Below are 19,014 nucleotides of genomic sequence, written 5' to 3'. Positions count from 1 at the left end.
TCATATTCATGTATTCATACGCTCATGCATTCATACGCTCATGCATTCATATTCATGTATTCATATGCCGATGCATTCAGACGCTCACCAGCATTCATACGCTCACGCAAAATTACCGATTAGAACTGAAGCAACATTTTGTGTATGTGTGAAATCAGAACGTATATCTGTATATATGTATGTGAAGTATATAATCTTGACCTTCTGAGCCAAAGGAGCCATCTCTCTGTAGGTGCCCCCCCCCCCCCCCCCCCCAACTGGCCAAGGTGTGGGAGGAAGTGAGCACAACGACACCTCGCCTCTGTTTTAACCACTGACATGGTCCGAATAGACTAAAGTAGACTAAAGTAGACTAAAGTAACTAAAGTTGACTAAAGTAGACTAAAGTATCTAAAGAGACTAAAGTTGACTGTGGAGCTGCACACCAAGAAGAGCTTTATCACCCAGGTGGTTTCCATGTGAAGGCATGTGTGGTGTTGGTGCAGTCACTTATAATCAATCATTCAAAATGTATTTCCATATCACCGTACAGCAACCAGCAGTGTCCAGAGGCTTCACATCATGAACCAGGGGGAAAAAACATCGTCCATAGAAAAGTGTAATAGACACAGTCCATCAGAAAAGGGTTAGAAAGAAACAGGAAAGGAAACTGGAAGCACAGCACCTTCTCTCTCTCTCTCTGCACATGCTCAGTTCACATCACTGGCACTCTCTGCCTCACTCTGTCATTTAGTTAATTATTTGTTTTGGTTAGTTAGTTAGTTAGTTATTTAGTTAGTTAGTTATTAGTTAGATAGATAGGTAGAGAGAAAGAAGAGAGAGATGCCAGCAACAAAATCAGTTGCACAGAATGTAATATAATGAAATGCTAGGATACAATATACATGAAGTAATAATAGGATAAAATACTATAACTAACTAAATTTTTTAATACATACAGGAGGGAATACAAAGTGTGCAGCTGCTGTAATGATAAATATGTAGATAAACTTGGTGCAGGAGGTAGTGTCTCAGAGTCTCCAATCTGCTTCTTCCAGTGTAACTATTTCTTCTTCTTTTATTTGTAGTAACGAGTAACTAAGACGCTCAGGGGAAACGTAGTAGGTCCAACTATTAAAGTCTCACAACAACTACCTCCTAGTAAACCTTGTACAATCGCTTCTGTTGATATTTCCTGAAAATATAATTTATGATGACGTTATTAGTTATAAAGAGGCCGTGACTCATCATCAGCCAGAGCTCGTCTGGGAGGGCACAAGACCAAGGAGGACGAGTTCAGTCCAACGTGTCATCACATTTCTCTTCAACCCCGAGACGAATATGAGAAACTATAAACACACACACTCAGATACTCGTATACTCATACTCAGACACTCAGACACTCAGATACTCAGACACTCAGATACTCAGATACTCAATACTCACTACTCAGACACTCAGATACTCAGACACGCAGATACTCAGATACTCAGATACTCAGATACTCAGATACTCAGACACTCAGATACTCAGATACTCAGATACTCAGATACTCAGATACTCAAACACTCAGATACTCAGATACTCAGACACTCAGATACTCAGATACTCAGACACTCAGATACTCAGATACTCAGATACTCAGACACTCAGACACTCAGACACTCAGATACTCAGATACTCAGATACTCAGATACTCAGATACTCAGATACTCAGACACTCCGCCGTCCTTCACTCATCTCTCATAGGATCAAACTGCCTCTCGGGGACATTCAAGTTTTTTAGGTCTAAGTCTAAGTCCTTGATAATAAAGTCCCCAGTGTTAATAAAGAAAAACAAGATGATCTATTATTAAAGATCTTCAGTTGTAATTTGTTGGATGATTTGTCCTTTTTTTCTTCTGTCACAATGCCCGTACTAATAACTAACACGTCTGATAAATAATATAAAATAAAGTATAAAGTATACATTATACTTCATTATTGGATGCACTTCTTTTCCTCCACTGACCAACATGGTGTCCACGTGTCCTTCATTGGTTCCCCCCCCCCCCCCCGTGCCATGTGGCCTATAGTGAGTGTATATGAGTGGTTGGCTTTTATCTCCTGTTAATGTCAAAACCTCCCAACTTCCTGCTCTCTGTGATGTACACGGAGTACGAGCTGGAGCATGTCGTCCTGATGATACTGTCCCCGGGCTGGGGGGGGTTTCACCTCTCCTTCGTCAGCTTTTACTTTTTGGTTCATTTATGTTTTCTACGTTGTTGAAAAAACACTGTTTTTGTCAAGGAGTGAATTCCTAAATATATAACGTCACATGTTATCCAACGGTGGTTCAGAGAGATTTAAGAGGACGATGAAATCATTCAGCGTGTGCAACCTGAGGACTTTATTTAATATTTTATAGATCAGTCCTGATTTTATATAGGGTGTGGTACAGAAACCCACATTATACACACGTTTATACACAGAACAGACAGAAAACACACATTATAACACATTATACACACATTATCACAGATACAGACAGAAAACACACATATACACACATTATACACACATTATACACAGATACAGACAGACAACACACTTATACACACATTATACACACATTTACACAGATACAGACAGAACACACATTATACACACATTATACACACATTATACACAGATACAGACAGAAAACACACATTATACACAGATACAGACAGACAACCCTTATACACACATTATACACACATTATACACAGATACAGACAGACAACACACATTATACACACATTATACACAGATACAGACAGAAAACACACATTATACACAGATACAGACAGACAACACACATTATACACACATTATACACACATTATACACAGATACAGACAGAAAGCACACATTATACACACATTATACACAGATATAGACAGACAACACACATTATACACACATTATACACAGATACAGACAGAAAACACACATTATACACACATTATACACACATTATACACAAATACAGACAGAAAACACACATTATACACACATTATACACAAATACAGACAGAAAACACACATTATACACACATTATACACAAATACAGACAGAAAACACACATTATACACAGATACAGACAGAAAACACACATTATACACACGTTATACACAGATACAGACAGAAAACACACATTATACACACGTTATACACAGATACAGACAGAAAACACACATTATACACACGTTATACACAGATACAGACAGAAAACACACGTTATACACAGATTATACACAGATACAGACAGAAAACACACGTTATACACAGACGGAGACAGAAAACACACATTATACACAGACACAGGAAGAAAACACACATTATACACACATTATACACACAGTATACACAGATGGAGACAGAAAACACACATTATACACAGATACAACAGAAAACACACAGTATACACACATTATACACACATTATACACAGATACAGACAGAAAACACACAGTATACACACATTATACACACATTATACACAGATACAGACAGAAAACACACATTATACACACATTATATACAGGTACAGACAGAAAACACACATTATACACACATTAAAAACAGACACAGACAGAAAACACACATTATACACACATTATACACAGATATAGACAGACAACACACATTATACACACATTATACACACATTATACACAGATATAGACAGACAACACACATTATACACACATTAAACACACATTATACACAGACACAGACAGAAAACACACATTATACACACATTATACACAGATACAGACAGACAACACACATTATACACACATTATACACACATTATACACAGATAGAGACAGAAAACACACATTATACACACATTATACACAGATACAGACAGAAAACACACATTATACACACATTATACACACATTATACACAGACACAGACAGAAAACACACATTATACACACATTATACACACATTATACACAGATATAGACAGACAACACACATTATACACACATTAAACACACATTATACACAGATACAGACAGAAAACACACATTATACACACATTATACACAGATACAGACAGAAAACACACATTATACACACATTATACACACATTATACACACATTATACACACATTATACACAGATACAGACAGAAAACACACATTATACACACATTATACACAGATATAGACAGACAACACACATTATACACACATTATACACAGATACAGACAGAAAACACACATTATACACACATTATACACAGATATAGACAGACAACACACATTATACACACATTATACACAGATATAGACAGACAACACACATTATACACACATTATACACACATTATACACACATTATACACACATTATACACAGATATAGACAGACAACACACATTATACACACATTAAACACACATTATACACAGATACAGACAGAAATCACACATTATACACACATTATACACACATTATACACACATTATACACACATTATACACAGATACAGACAGAAAACACACATTATACACACATTATACACAGATAGAGACAGAAAACACACATTATACACACATTATACACAGATACAGACAGAAAACACCCATTATACACAGATTATACACAGATACAGACAGAAATCACACATTATACACACATTATACACACATTATACACACATTATACACACATTATACACACATTATACACAGATACAGACAGAAATCACATAATTTGTGTACAGCTGCACACAACGTTTCCTTTTCTAACTATAAATAAGTTCATAATGCCGAGGCATGCCAGGCCCTGAACGCTCAACGTCCTCAAACATGTCCACACAGGTCCCAGAGAAACCAAAACTCAGACGCCACGATCCTGTCTCTCACACAGGTATCAGTCCTCAGAGAGTAGGTAGGACGGAGACGGACAGAAACACCGTCTCACACAGGGTTCAGTCCTCAGAGAGTAGGTAGGACGAAGACGGACAGAAACACCGTCTCACACAGGGATCAGTCCTCAGAGAGGAGGTAGGACGAAGACGGACAGAAACACCGTCTCACACAGGGTTCAGTCCTCAGAGAGTAGGTAGGACGAAGACGGACAGAAACACCGTCTCACACAGGGATCAGTCCTCAGAGAGTAGGTAGGACACAGAGGGACAGAAACACCGTCTCACACAGGGATCATTCCAGAGAGTAGGTAGGACAGAGACACTGTCTCACACAGGTACATCTGCACCGGTCCTCAGAGCGTCGGTAGGACACAGAGGGACAGAAACACCGTCTCATGGCTCCATTCCTGCTCCTGTTGGTCCTCCTGTCTGCAGCAGCTTCTGGTAAATATCAGCTTTTATTGTGAAAGGATTCATAGACATTCTTCTGACCTGTGTTAACGCATGACGTCAATTTGTTGTGTTAAAACAATATTAAATTTGGTAATAACACTAGGGGGGGGGGGCACCAGACTGTCATGTAACAAAGGGGTGCTCGTAGGCTTGGGATGTATATTAAGGTGGGGTGGGGGGGGAGGGGGGAATCAATACAGCATAGTATTGCAATATTTCCTTGGCAATACTGTATCGATACACAGGAGCCAGGTATGGATCTTTCATTATATTTATTTTATTTTGTTATATATCATCCAGGTCCAGACTGGATCATATAGCAGATTCACTGGGTCTCATATTCTGACTAATTATCAGATATTTGGTGTAATATCAGCAGTGTTAGCAGGATTATTAGTCATTGCTTATTACTGTTTTCAGTAAATATGGATATTTATACTTTTTCCCAACTGTATGTATCTAGTATCTAGATAGTTATATTTTTTAAACCCATAACAGCATTTATTTATTTTCATTGCTATAACTGATATCTTGACTTTTCCATTGTATTTCTAATTGTTTCTGTGCTGTATTCTCACTGCAGTACGACAGTGTACTGTGGGATGATAATAAAGAGATCTTGAATGTTAAATCTTGAATCTTTAGACCAGGAGACGGTGACGGGGGATCTGGGAGATGATGTCATTCTGCCGTGTCGGGTGGATTTTCCCTCCATCGGCACCGTAGAGTGGAGCAGACCAGACCTGGAGCACGAGTACGTCCTCTTACACAGAGACGGACGCCTGGATCCAACCCTCCAGCACCCAGAATTTAAGGGCAGGGTGGACCTGGTGGACAGAGACCTGAAGGACGGAGACGCGTCTTTAATCCTGAAGAACGTGAGACGCATCGACGCTGGGACATACGAGTGTCGGGCTGTACCTTATGGTCCAACACGTGGAAGCAGACTCTACATCGACTCTCAGCCAATCACAACCGTCCGTCTGCTGGTCACTGTCCCAAGTGAGTGAGTCTCGAGCAGAGTGTCCGTCCACGTGTCCATCAAATGATCTGAAGTTGGGTAAAATAACTCCTCTGAGTATCAGGCTGCAGCTTCAACCATCAGAGGGTGAAAGCTGCTCCTCTCTCCTCCTTCTTTCCCAAAAGCCATTATATTTTTATATTTCGTGTTGACACTGTAAAGGTTTAGCTTCAGTCTCGTTGGACAGGTTCTGGACTTGTGTATAATAACAATAAAGGTTTCTCTCTGTTCTTTCAGACATCTACTGACTCGTGTGTTTTATTATCTTCAGGTTCTGTGGTTGGGAACTCGTCTCCTGGAGGCCGACCCCGTGGACCGGTACCAGGTCTTCTGCTTCTTGTAGCTGCTGTCCTGACCTATTAAAGACACAAGGACGAGAGACCAGGACCACCTGCAGTCTGCCAGGAAGCCAGTCTCAGAGCTCTGTACCCCGGACTCTCTTCTCTTTCTCATGGTGGGAGGCCATGTCTAGATCTCTAGCTCTCTGCTGTTTTGTCCTCAAACGTTCTATAAATTAACCTTTGATCTGGAGCTCTGAGGTCCTGTAGGGTCCCCCATGGTGACAAATGATGCGTGCAGAAACAGACACACACACAAACACACACACATACACAAGACAGGGGACTAGACAGCTAACAGAAGCTAACAGAAGCTAACAGAAGCTAACAGAAGCTAACAGACACTAACAGAAGCTAACAGACCCAAACAGATGCCAACATATGCTAACAGACAGAAGCTAACAGATGTAAGGACTCAAATTCACTGAATACATTTCAAAGCAAGGTGTCCAAAGTCCGTCCTGGGGCTCCATTAATAAATAATTAATAATACATTATAAACTATGAAGATGTAGACATGTCCATTTACACAACTTTTGATTTAAAATCAGCTATGACTGAACTGATGAAATTGTGAATATTGCTGTAATTGTTCTTATAAAAACATCTGATGCAGCTGTAAGTATCTCAGAGGACATAGAGGACAAGTCCTCTCTAAAGGTCTCAGAGGACATAGAGGACAAGTCCTCTCTAAAGGTCTCAGAGGACACAGAGGACGAGTCCTCTCTAAATGAGACCTTAAACTGTTTCATGCTAAAGGAAGTGTTGTCAGAAAATGTTAAAATACAGGTGACCAAATTAGTTCATTAATGAAGCTTTTTATATAAAACATGATGAAAACTTTAATTACTAACTTACAGAACCATGTACTTATATCTCTTTGTGTATCAGTCACATACAGAGTAAATATTACTGCAAATATAACACAAGTATTACTGCAAATACAACACAAGTATTACTGCAAATATAACACACGTGTAGTTTTTACACGCCGCCAGGAGATGGAGTACTAGTGTAACGGAGGGTTTTCATGAGCTTAGTCTTTCAGTCTTCAGGGTCTCTTGTGAGAAAAATGAATGCTTTTTTGTTACTTTTGTATCACGTTGTTACTTTTATATGTTTCTTTTTTGCACTTTTCTGTCTTTTAACATGTTTTTTATGTCTTTTTATAGCCAAAGGTTCTTATTGTTGTTGTTATTACTGTTATCATTGTTATCTTTATATTGTCTTCTATTCTGTGTTCTTGCTGAAACTGATGCTGGAAATTTCAATTTCCTTCCGGGAGTCGTCCCAAAAGGATTAATAAAGAGAGTCTAAGTCTCTAAGTCTAAGTCTCTAAGTCCAGGTCTAAGTCTAAGTTGTGGGTCGATGGAGCCAGTAGTCGAGCTGGTGAAAAACACTCGGAATAAGTCGGAGATGTGGTTGGAAACAGATCATTTATATTCCCAGTTAAGGCCGTTAGGCAACAAGAACCATTACCAAAATAAAAATGAAGACAAATAAAATACTTTCACAAAATAAAAGTAATTGACTTGAGAGTCATAAAGATCACAATATCAAAAACAGGTTTCCTGAAGACCAGTCTTTTCTGACCCTCCATCCTCCTCATGCTCTCCTCCACAACTAAATCAGTTTAACATACATATTATATATTATTACACACTATATTATATATTATTATACACTATATTATATATTATTACACACTATATTATATATTATTACACACTATATTATATATTATTATACAGAAAATAACCCTAACCCTGCCTTTGCTCTTGGAGCGTTTTAGAACAGATTTTAAGATTTTATTATTATTAATTGTTCGGCCCCGGAGGATTTGTCTGAGATTTTAAGTTTGAGGAGCACAACCGATCGTTGTGTTGCTCAAATCAGCAAGTTTTAGAAGTCCCAAGGTCCAGGTATAAACGGGTCGGGGGGGGAGGGGAATCTGCCCCGAGACTCTGAAACAAGTTACCTCCCCCCCCCCCGACAAAACCTGTTCTGTTGAGTCTGGCTTTTCATACGTAGCAGTGGTGGGACTAACTTAACTTCTTTCTCCTGTTGCTAGGCAACCTTTTCTGATTGGACGGTTGTCTTCGTTCTCTCTTTCTATTGGATGATGTGTGTTTTTCCTCTTTGTTTCTGCTGTGAAGCCCTTCAGACGCCTGCTGGTTGCTGTAAAGTGATGCAGAAATACATTTTCAGATCAGTTCAGAAGTTATGCTCCGTGGTGACATCATAGCCGTCGTCCAATCTCTCCGCGGCCTGGGGGGGCGGGGTCGTCACCACGGAGACGGGCAGGTCATTTCCTACGGTCAGAGAAGGTTAGAAAGAAAATGTAGAATATTAATCAATTACACTAGAGAGGACAACATGAGGACAACATGAAGACAACATGAGGACAACATGAAGACAACATGAGGACAACATGAGGACTACATGAGAACAACATGAGGACAACATGAAGACAACATGAGGACAACATGAAGACAACATGAGGACAACATGAGAACAACATGAAGACAACATGAGGACAACATGAAGACAAAATGAGGACAACATAAGGACTTAATGAGGACAACATGGAGACAACATGAGGACAACATGAGGGCAACATGAGGACAACATGAGGACAACATGAGGGCAACATGAGGACAACATGAGGGAGACATGAGGAAACATGAGGGAGACATGAGGACAACAGGATGACAACATAAGGACATCATGAGGACAACATGAGGACAATATGAGGGCAACATAAGGGCAACATAAGGACATCATGAGGACAACATGGAGACAACATGAGGACAACATGAGGACAACATGAGGGTTAAGACAACTGTCAATCATCTACACTAGACAGGAGATGGATTGTAGGTCAGGGATTCAGAGTCTTACCTGTGGTCCTGTCTCGATACAGAGACACCATGATGAAGGTGGAGATGCAGTATGGACAGAAGACCACCAGGTGGCACACCAGTCTCAACACAAGGGGGACGGGGTCTGAGACCGGGGGTGGAGCTGCAGAGGTTGGAGGGGGCGAAGCTGAGGTTTCAGGGGGGGAGTTGAGGTTCAGGGGGGGGGACTGGGGTTGTGTGGGGGCGGCAGAGAGCTCGGAGGAAGGTCTGAGGTCTCTGTTTCTCTGTAAAGAGAATCAGAGTCAGGTGAATATCCAGCACGCCCAGATGCACCTGAACACACCTCCCTGTAAGACCAGCACGCCCAGAATGCACCTGAACACACCTCCCTGTAAGACCAGCACGCCCAGAATGCACCTGAACACACCTCCCTGTAAGACCAGCACGCCCAGAATGCACCTGAACACACCTCCCTGTAAGACCAGCACGCCAGTGCATTAACTATTTGAACAATGTGGGCACGGAACGGGAAATTTGACAACTGCATCGGTCTTAAAATCTAAAGTCTTGTTGAGGAAACAAACTGATCTTACCTATGACAGTGATGCTGATGCTGGTACTGGTTGCTCCCTCTCTGGACTCACACCAGTACACCCCACTGTCCCACGGGAGGATGTAGCTGATGAAACAGGAGGAACCGACAGTTCTCCCCCAGTGAACCCCACACTCAGCTCTGGTTCCGGCTCTGTCTCTGGTTGTGTTCCTCCTCAGAGTCCATCCAGCAGGGCGGCCGTCCTCCTCACAGCTCAGAGAGACAGACTGTCCTCTAGACATCTGAGAGCGGCTGGGACTCACAGTCAGAGAGACTGGAGGGGGGGGGTGATGGTTAAAAATGAATTGGTGATATTTAACATTTTCAATTGAACTCAAGAAACACTTTGAAGGTCCTAAAAATGGCAGCCAATGATACTTTGCTAAAGAAACACGCCTGGGTCTCATTTGTTTTATAAATATATATTTATATATATAGTGGTAGGGCTACAGCATCTGGTCAAAACTCAACAAAATCTCCCTGTGAAGACTCTGTGGTATGGGAATAGGATCGATCCCTAGCCCTGCAGTCCCATGAACTGTCCTTGGGCAAGACACTGAACCCCAAGTTGCCCCCCCGATGCTGCCCCATCGGAGCGTAAATGTGTTTATGGCAGCCTCGGCCACGGTGTGTGAATGAATCCTGTTCTTTAATGACTTTTTAAGACCAGTAAAGTTCTTTATAACAACTAAACATTTACATTTCACTTCACTAATTGGACTAAAACAGCCACAAATCTGATGGTGTTCATAACTGGTTTCATTTTCTTCACTGAAGCGAAAGTACTAACAACACACTGTAAAACTTGTGGAATTTCGGGGTCACTGCTTTGTCCATGGTTTGACTACGGAAGAGGATTAGGGCCACATTTGAGAAACGCATGTGTAGAGTTACAATTCTAAGTTTTACAGTTTCTTGGTGTGACCCCAGTCCTCTTCGGTACACATGCTAGACTCACTCTAAAGACGACTTCCTCTCTAGACCCAACAATAAAGAGTACTGACATGGGCCTGTTGTGTTGCTCACTGAAGACATTTTATCGAGCTAGTGTCGTCATACCCCCTGTTTGAGTTTGTGTAACCCTGTGTACTTTAATATAAAGTGCAAATTTTGGACGCTAACTTGATGCCATCTGTGAAAAAGCTGAAGTTAAAGAGAGGATGGCTTCTACAAATGGATAACGATCCTAAACACACCTCAAAATCCACAAGGGATTACATCAAGAGGCGTAAACTGCAAGTTTTGCCATGGCCTTCACAATCTCCTGACCTCAACATGATGTAAAATCTATGGATAGACCTTAAAGGAGCAGAAACCTCAAAGAACTGGAAGACTTCTGGAAGGAAGAATGGGCGAAGATACCTCAAACAAGAATTAAAGACTCTTGGCGAGAGGGGGGGGGCAGTACAAGGTATTAACTCTGCCGGGGGGCCCAAACTTTTGCAGATGCCATTGTTTTGTTTTCTGTTATTTTGAAAGTGTCAGAGTGGACTGACCTGGGCTTGTTGTGCTGCTCAGTGAAGACATTTTATCGAGCTAATGTAGTCATACAATACCCCCCCCCCGTCCCCCGTCCCCCGTCCCATGTCCCCCCCGTCCCCCGTCCCTGTGTGAGTATGTGTAGCCTGTGTACTTTAATATGAAGTGTTGTCAGAGGGGACTGACCTGGACTCGTTGGGCTCAGCAGTGAGATCACCACTGAAGACAATCAACGGCAGCTCAGTTTCAGACATTCAGTGAATGACACACAAATATAAAAAAAACATGTTAAAAACTGGCTGCAAGAGCATTTACACAACCTTTCAAAATAAGAGTTTCATAATTTAAGGTGTTAGGATCATTTGTAGCCAAACACACAAACTACAGCGGTCTCAGTTCTGTTTTATCTTGTCTTTCTTTCAGCTGATGAGGACAGAGAGGACTCACCCAGCAGAACCAGTAGAGACGAGTCCTCCATCATCACAGACGGGAAATGGTGTCTACTCTTTGATCTCTTCATAGTCTAGTCAAGTAAGCCCCCCCCCCTTTCTTCCCCCCTCCCCCTCTTCCTCTGTGACTGTTGTGCAGTGTTGTGGTTTCCTGCAGTCTGAAACCGAAGCAGATACATGCAGATTCAGAACAGAGAAGAAAAACTAAATGAAGACGTAAAATAACGGACTGACACCAGAATGGAAATTAAAAAATGAATGCAATGTGACCCGTGTGTGTGTGTGTGTGTGTGTGTGTGTGTGTGTGTGTGTGTGCGTGCGTGTGCGTGTGCGTGTGCGTGTGCGTGTGCGTGTGTGTGTGTTCATTGTTTTGATGCCTTGAATAAAAAAAACAAATAATGACAAACAATTACAAACAATTCACAGAAACCCAGGAGTGCGTCCAGGGGGAGGGGGGGTGGACAAAACAACACACACACACACACACACACACACCAAAACACAGAAACACACACGCAGAGACACACACACACACAGAGAAAACACACACACACACACACACACACATACACAGAAAACACACACACACACACACACACATACACAGAAAACACACACACACACACACACACTAAAGGAGTGCAGGGGTGCAGGGTGCAGGGTTCAGTGGAGCAGGGGTGCAGGGTGCAGGGGAGCAGTATGTAGGGTGCAGGGGAGCAGGGTGCAGGGGTGCAGGGGAGCAGGGTGCAGGGGTGAAGGGTGCAGGGTGCAGGGGTGTGATATTGTACCTACGTCTCTGTCTAACCACGGAAATGTGGTCAAAGGACGGTGGAAGAAGCTGCAGCTGCACGCCATCAACAACCAATCAGCTTTGGAGCTTTAGTACGGCCAAAATAAGACTCTGTGCCAAAGGTCTGGTTAATGTAACATGAGGTGTTCCTGGTACAAGGGGAGACCAGCTGGACCTGGACCGGTCCTGGAGGGTCCTCAGAACCAGCTGCTCCACATCTGTCCATGAACACAGAGACAAAATAAAGTCTGTCACAACAACACCAATGGAAATGATATTATAATATTCTAAAATTTCCTTTGGGATGAATAGAGTATCTATCTATCTATCTATCTATCTATCTATCTATCTATCTATTCCTAACTTTCTATTCCATCCATCCATCTATCTCAGATTGTCTCCACTTTTTCCACAGAGTCTTAATGGCGAGACACGGCAGCCATTTTCCACCACTCGCCACTCGCTCGATATTGCAGTGAAACATCCCAGAGCCAAAAAGGACTGCCCCCCCCCCCCCCCCCCCCCATAGACCAGCATTGTCAAAGAGACGTCTATAACACTGCTCTGATGACACCTCCAACTGATAACAAGGTTGGTTATGACTCTTTTCAGCATTTTAATCCATTCACTTTTTATATATTAGTTAAGATTTTTAATATGTGCATTGAGACGTGTACCTGGAAGTAGAATGAGCCATGTTGATTTATTTTGAGCCTTTTAAATATCAGAGACATGGCTCCAGCTTCACTTAATCAGTAAAGTGCAGTTCTGATAGAGTGCCAAGCCGTGCATGATTTCCGGTAACAACTTCCCAGTCGTCACCCCCCCCCCACCCAGACCCATTCATATATAAAATGAAGCACAAGTAGAAACAGATCAAGAGAGGGCGAGAACAGGGAAGGAGGGATGTAAGACTCCCTCAGCTCTTACGGCTGCATCTGGTAATTATCAGCTTTTATTGTGAAAACATGCATGAAGACTTTATTCCTGACCTGTCTAATAGAATGATGTCATCTTGTTAAGAAAAAATTAAAGTTCATGTACAGTTCATTTTAGTCTTTTTGATAATGAGACTGGATTTATGAAAGTGTGAATAGTGTCTAACAAGAACATGTTTTACATGGAATAGAATTCAAAGATAGGCGTTAGTCTTTGTAGGGTTGTATGTATTTTTTCTTGGGTAGTATATGTATTTTTGGGTAGTATATGTATTTTCTTGAACACTATTGTGTCTGTGATTGGTGGGTGCTGTTATAAAAGGAGGGGTCGCAGTGTTTTACCCTGTCTGACCAACTGTCCAGTAAAAGGCTCCTGGCTCAGATCAGCGGAGAATCGATGCTTTTATTGTTAAGAACTTTACTTTGGGTTTGAGGAGCTGCGGCATTTATTCAGAGACAAACTGAAACCTACACTGTACATTTACTACTTTAAGTAACCTGCTCTTTCATTCTCTGTTTCGATAGCTACCAGCTGTTTCCTTTCCAGTGTTGGAACAAGCATTCAGAGCAGAGGGAAAGATGAGAGCAGATCAACACTCAGCTCTCATGGCTGCCTTTACGTTCCTGTTTCTTCTGTCTGAAGTGGATTCTGGTAAATATCAACTGTAAATAACGGCTGTGAAATCTCCAGGTATTACTTCAGATTTCACAGTAACACTACTGTATGATTTTACAGTAGAATGCTGTAAAGTTACATTACAACCTTGTCGACATGACAGCATCTCAGTAGTCTGAGTATTACAGTAGGAATTACAGTAGTCTAAGCATTAAGGTAAAAAAGAAAATCCCAATATAGCCACTATAGTACTGTAAATAGTAAACTACTGTATTTTTACTTTTTATCTTATGTTGAGTTTAAATGTTTTGTATTTTACATGAATACATAAAATACTGTAAATGGAGTACTTTACCTTTAGGAACTCTCTGGACAATTGTTACAGTAAGTTACTGTCAATTTGATGTTAAACTAGTTCCAGTGTTATTGTTTTTCAGACCTGGTTGTGGTATCAGTGTCCCCGGGACAGGATGCCATTCTGCCCTGCAAGGCCGCTGACCTCCCCATCAGAGCAGAAGACTGGAGCAGACCTGACCTGGAGCCAGACTACGTCCTCTTCTACAGAGATGGACGTCTGGACGCAACCCACCAGCATCCGTCCTTTAAAGGACAGGGTGGACCTGGTGGACAGAGACCTGAAGCACGGAGACGTGTCTTTACTTCTAAAGGATGTGAGCAGACAGGACGCTGGAACATACGAGTGTCGAGTTGCATCAGGTGGTTTCAGATGTATAAACAGAGCCATCATCGACTCAGAGCCAATCAGAATCATCCGTCTGCTATCTATCTATCCAATAAAGTATCTCTCTCTCTCTCTCTCTCTATCTAATAAAGTATCTATCTATCTATCTATCTATCTATCTATCTATCTATCTATCTATCAATCTATCTATCTATCTCTCTATCCATCTATCTACCTATCTAATAAAGTATCTATCTATCTAATTATGATATTCTGTCAACAACATTGATTTAATGCAGTAGGAGAAACCCCGCAGCTGTTGCACCACCCTACACAGAGGAAATGGAGGTTAGATCTGCTCAGACCATTCACTTTTTATATATTAAAGATTTTTTATGTGTGCATTGATATGTGTACGTGGAAGTAGAATGAGTCATATTGATATATTATGAGCCTTTTAAATATTAGAGAGATGGCTGCAGCTTCACTTAATTAGTAAAGTGCAGTTCTGATAGAGTGCCAAGCCGGTGGGTGCATGATGTCCTGTACCAAACCCTGCCAGTAGTCAAGTAGTCTCACCCCCTTACTCAGACCTTCATCCTTAAAAGGCGCTGCAGCACTAGTAGAAACAGATCAAGAGAGGGTGAGAACAGGGAAGGAGAGATGCATGACTCCATCAGCTCTCATGGCGGCATCTGGTAAATATCAGCTTTCATAGTGAAAACATGCATGAAGACTTTATTCCTGACCTGTCTTATAGAATGATGTCATCTTGTTGCAATGATGTCATCTTGCAAAATGAAAATTCATAAACAGTTCAATTTAGTCTTTTTGATGATGAGACTAGATTTATGAAAGTGTGAATAATGTCTAAAAATAACAAGTTTTACATGGAATAGAATTCAAAGATAGGCTTCTGTCTTTGTAGGGTTGGACATGTATTTTCTAGGGTTGGACATGTAGCTGGTGCACAGTCGAAGGGAAGGAATTGAAAGGGAAGTTAGCCGTGTGAGCTAATGCATGCAGACTACCGCAGTAAAGACAGAGTCCAGGATCCCAGTGTGGACCGAGAGGGACCAGCCACACTTATTAGTCCCATAGTGTCCACTTTTGACACCCGTCGGAAAAGGACAGTCCCGTCACAGAAAAGGCATTTTTATTCTCTTTGATCGGGTTAGTTTTGGTTTTACACTCCTGACCTCATCACTGTATCACGTCCTCATGTTATCTCGCGATACTTTTGTTGTGATACGGAAGGCCTTCAGCCAATACCTATTATTGTTTCCTGCAGATTCTCTTCCTGTGCTACGTTGATCTTTTTGTTGCGTTGTTAAGAAGCAAAACAAAGGAACTTTACTTGGGGTTTGAGGAGCTGCGGCATGTATTCACAGACAAATTGAAACCTACACTGTACATTTACCAAGTAACCTGCTGATTTATTGTGTTTTGATAGCCGCATCGCTCTCATGGCTGCCTTTCTGCTCCTGTTGTTTCTTCTGTCTGAAGCAGCTTCTGGTAAATATCAACTTTAAATAATGTCTAAAATCTCCAGTTATTTCCTTTAGATCTCCCAGTAACACTACTGTTTGATTTTATAGTAGAATGCTGTAAACTAGTTCCAGTGTTATTGTTTTTCAGACCTGGTTGTGGTATCAGTGTCCCCGGGACAGGATGCCATTCTGCCCTGCAAGGCCGCTGACCTCCCCATCAGAGCTGTAGACTGGACCAGACCTGACCTGGAGCCAGACTACGTCCTCTTCTACCGAGACGGACGCCTTGACGCAACCCACCAGCATCCGTCCTTTAAGGGCCGGGTGGACCTGATGGACCGAGATCTGAAGCACGGAGACGTGTCTTTACTTCTAAAAGATGTGAGCAGACAGGACGCTGGAACATACGAGTGTCGAGTTGCAGCAGGTGGTTTCAGACGTACTAAGAGAGCCATCATCGACTCCGAGCCAATCAGAATCATCCTCCTGCAGGTTACAGGTGAGTGGGTCTGTCTCTGTGTAGCTGAAGGGTGAAGAATGCTCCACCATCCACTCATTTCTTGTGTTTTTTTCCTCTTCAGCTTCAAACAGTGGACGCGAAAAGGATGGAACCCCCCCCCTGTAGGCCTGTACGTTGGACTGGGAGTTTCTTTCACACTACTTTTCCTTACTGGACTGTTGATAGTGGACAAACGGCTGTTGAAGCATGGATCTGATTCAAATTCGTGTTTGTCCAGCTTAGTCTGACAGTTTGCAATCGGACGATGTTGATTTGTAAACAGGACACATTAATGTCGCTTTTTTCGTGTGGTGAGCTCGCATTTTAAAGTAATGTATTTCAATAGGAAGCATGTTTCCTCATTAAAAATTGGCAAATAATCTCATAATTTGCGCTAAAATCGTCTAAATATTTAGTTTTCAAAAACAACTTTAAAAAGCTGGTTATGGTCTATTTTGTTGTTTCTGCAACGCTGAGGTTGGGGATGGGATGCAGCTTGTCAGTATGCTAGGCTAGCTCCACGTCCTCTGAACGTCTGACAGTCATTTCCCCTAAAGGACAATGTTTAGGGTTGTCACCTATGTCTGCTAAAACCTGGACATGTTGACCTGTCCATTAGACTTTAGACCTACAAGACAGAACTGGCATTTATGCAGTAGGATTGTGCATAGTACTGAATATTTTAAACTTAATCTAAAACATTTTACCTGATTTATCTTAGCATACCTGATTGCTTAGATACCGGTGCTTACTACGTCCCGTACCCTACAAGCCAATGAGACTGCCGTCTACACACAGGAGACTCAGTGCACAACACATGTATCAAGTGAAGAGAAAGTAGTAAATTGAACATAGAGATTCACTAGCCTTGTGAAAACCGGGACAGTCAGTGTCCCCGGAGAGTGGACAGGTGGCAACCCCAACAATGTTGTAAAGGTCATGGTTTAGCCAGGTACCTTAAACATGCACAAATGGTCTTAGAGGGATCGATGCAACAAGGAGATGAAGGAGAGCCGAGATCCACAACACCTAGCACCTCTTAGTCTCTGTACAGCACAGCCAGGTATGCCCACCTGTACAGCACAGCCAGGTATGCACACCTGTACAGCACAGCCAGGTATGCACACCTGTACAGCAAGAAATATAAATAGTTTGTGCTCTGTCTGAGCCATAATGTTTATTATGTTTATTTTTGCAAATAAGAGAACTGTTTAAGACACTCAAATGCTTGTGTAGCATTGCTGTGGGTGTAATATCAATAAAAGACATTATGTGGATTATTGGCATAAGTAAATGTCATGAGGGGAAAAAGCATCTGGACTTCTTTTTGAGTAAATGTATTTTATCAGCTGTGTAAGTTATGATGATGATTTCCTCCAGTGTGACTCCCAGGACACATGAGACGGGTTTTAGAGAGACTGGCTCAGCGTGTCCTGGTCTGGGTGAGTCTGTGTGTGTGTGTGTCTGTGTGTGAGTGTGTGTGTCTGTGTGTGAATCTGGAAGATTCATGTACAATTTATTTATTTATTTGTTTATAAGGTCCCACAACTTTTTTTAATATCAAGTGACCTCACAGCAGCCCGGATGTTCTAATAATAATATAACAATATCTTAATAGTGTAAAATAATAAAATTCCTTGTTGATTTTTTTGACATTTTTGTTGTTTTGATCAAGTTTTTTGAACTTGTCTCCGTCATTTGTCACTTTTTTGTAGTTTTGTCACTTCATCTACCAGCCCAGTTTGTCCTGGATAACGTGATGTTCATATCCTGACTGTAGACACCAGCGTTGATGTTTAACCCTTGTGTTGTTTTCCCGTCAAAATGGAAATCAACACTTTTATGACGCTTTTCATGTTTTTACCTTTTAGGTTTTTGTCCCACAGGTTATCGGCTTTGAAGCGTTGGATGGAAAC

At 41.6% G+C, this 19,014-nt stretch overlaps 1 protein-coding gene and 1 long non-coding RNA gene across 2 annotated transcripts; both read left to right on the top strand.

The window, feature by feature from the left end:
• Positions 1-4,898: 4,898 nt before the first annotated feature.
• LOC116678792 (myelin-oligodendrocyte glycoprotein) lies at positions 4,899-17,530 on the top strand. The gene is made up of 5 exons (XM_032508509.1): positions 4,899-5,142; positions 5,199-5,334; positions 5,989-6,041; positions 16,801-17,098; positions 17,181-17,530. Exons 2-5 carry the CDS (start codon positions 5,286-5,288, stop codon positions 17,222-17,224), a joined length of 444 nt encoding a protein of 147 aa, XP_032364400.1. The 5' UTR covers positions 4,899-5,142; positions 5,199-5,285; the 3' UTR covers positions 17,225-17,530.
• Positions 6,057-7,792, top strand: LOC116678793 (uncharacterized). The gene is made up of 2 exons (XR_004329396.1): positions 6,057-6,345; positions 6,636-7,792. It is a non-coding gene; the product is annotated as an uncharacterized LOC116678793 (long non-coding RNA).
• Positions 17,531-19,014: the final 1,484 nt, after the last annotated feature.

The sequence above is a fragment of the Etheostoma spectabile genome, unplaced genomic scaffold (genome assembly GCF_008692095.1).
Source record: "Etheostoma spectabile isolate EspeVRDwgs_2016 unplaced genomic scaffold, UIUC_Espe_1.0 scaffold00008159, whole genome shotgun sequence".
Lineage (NCBI taxonomy): Eukaryota > Metazoa > Chordata > Actinopteri > Perciformes > Percidae > Etheostoma > Etheostoma spectabile.
This window is presented reverse-complemented; position numbering and strand designations above follow the sequence as displayed.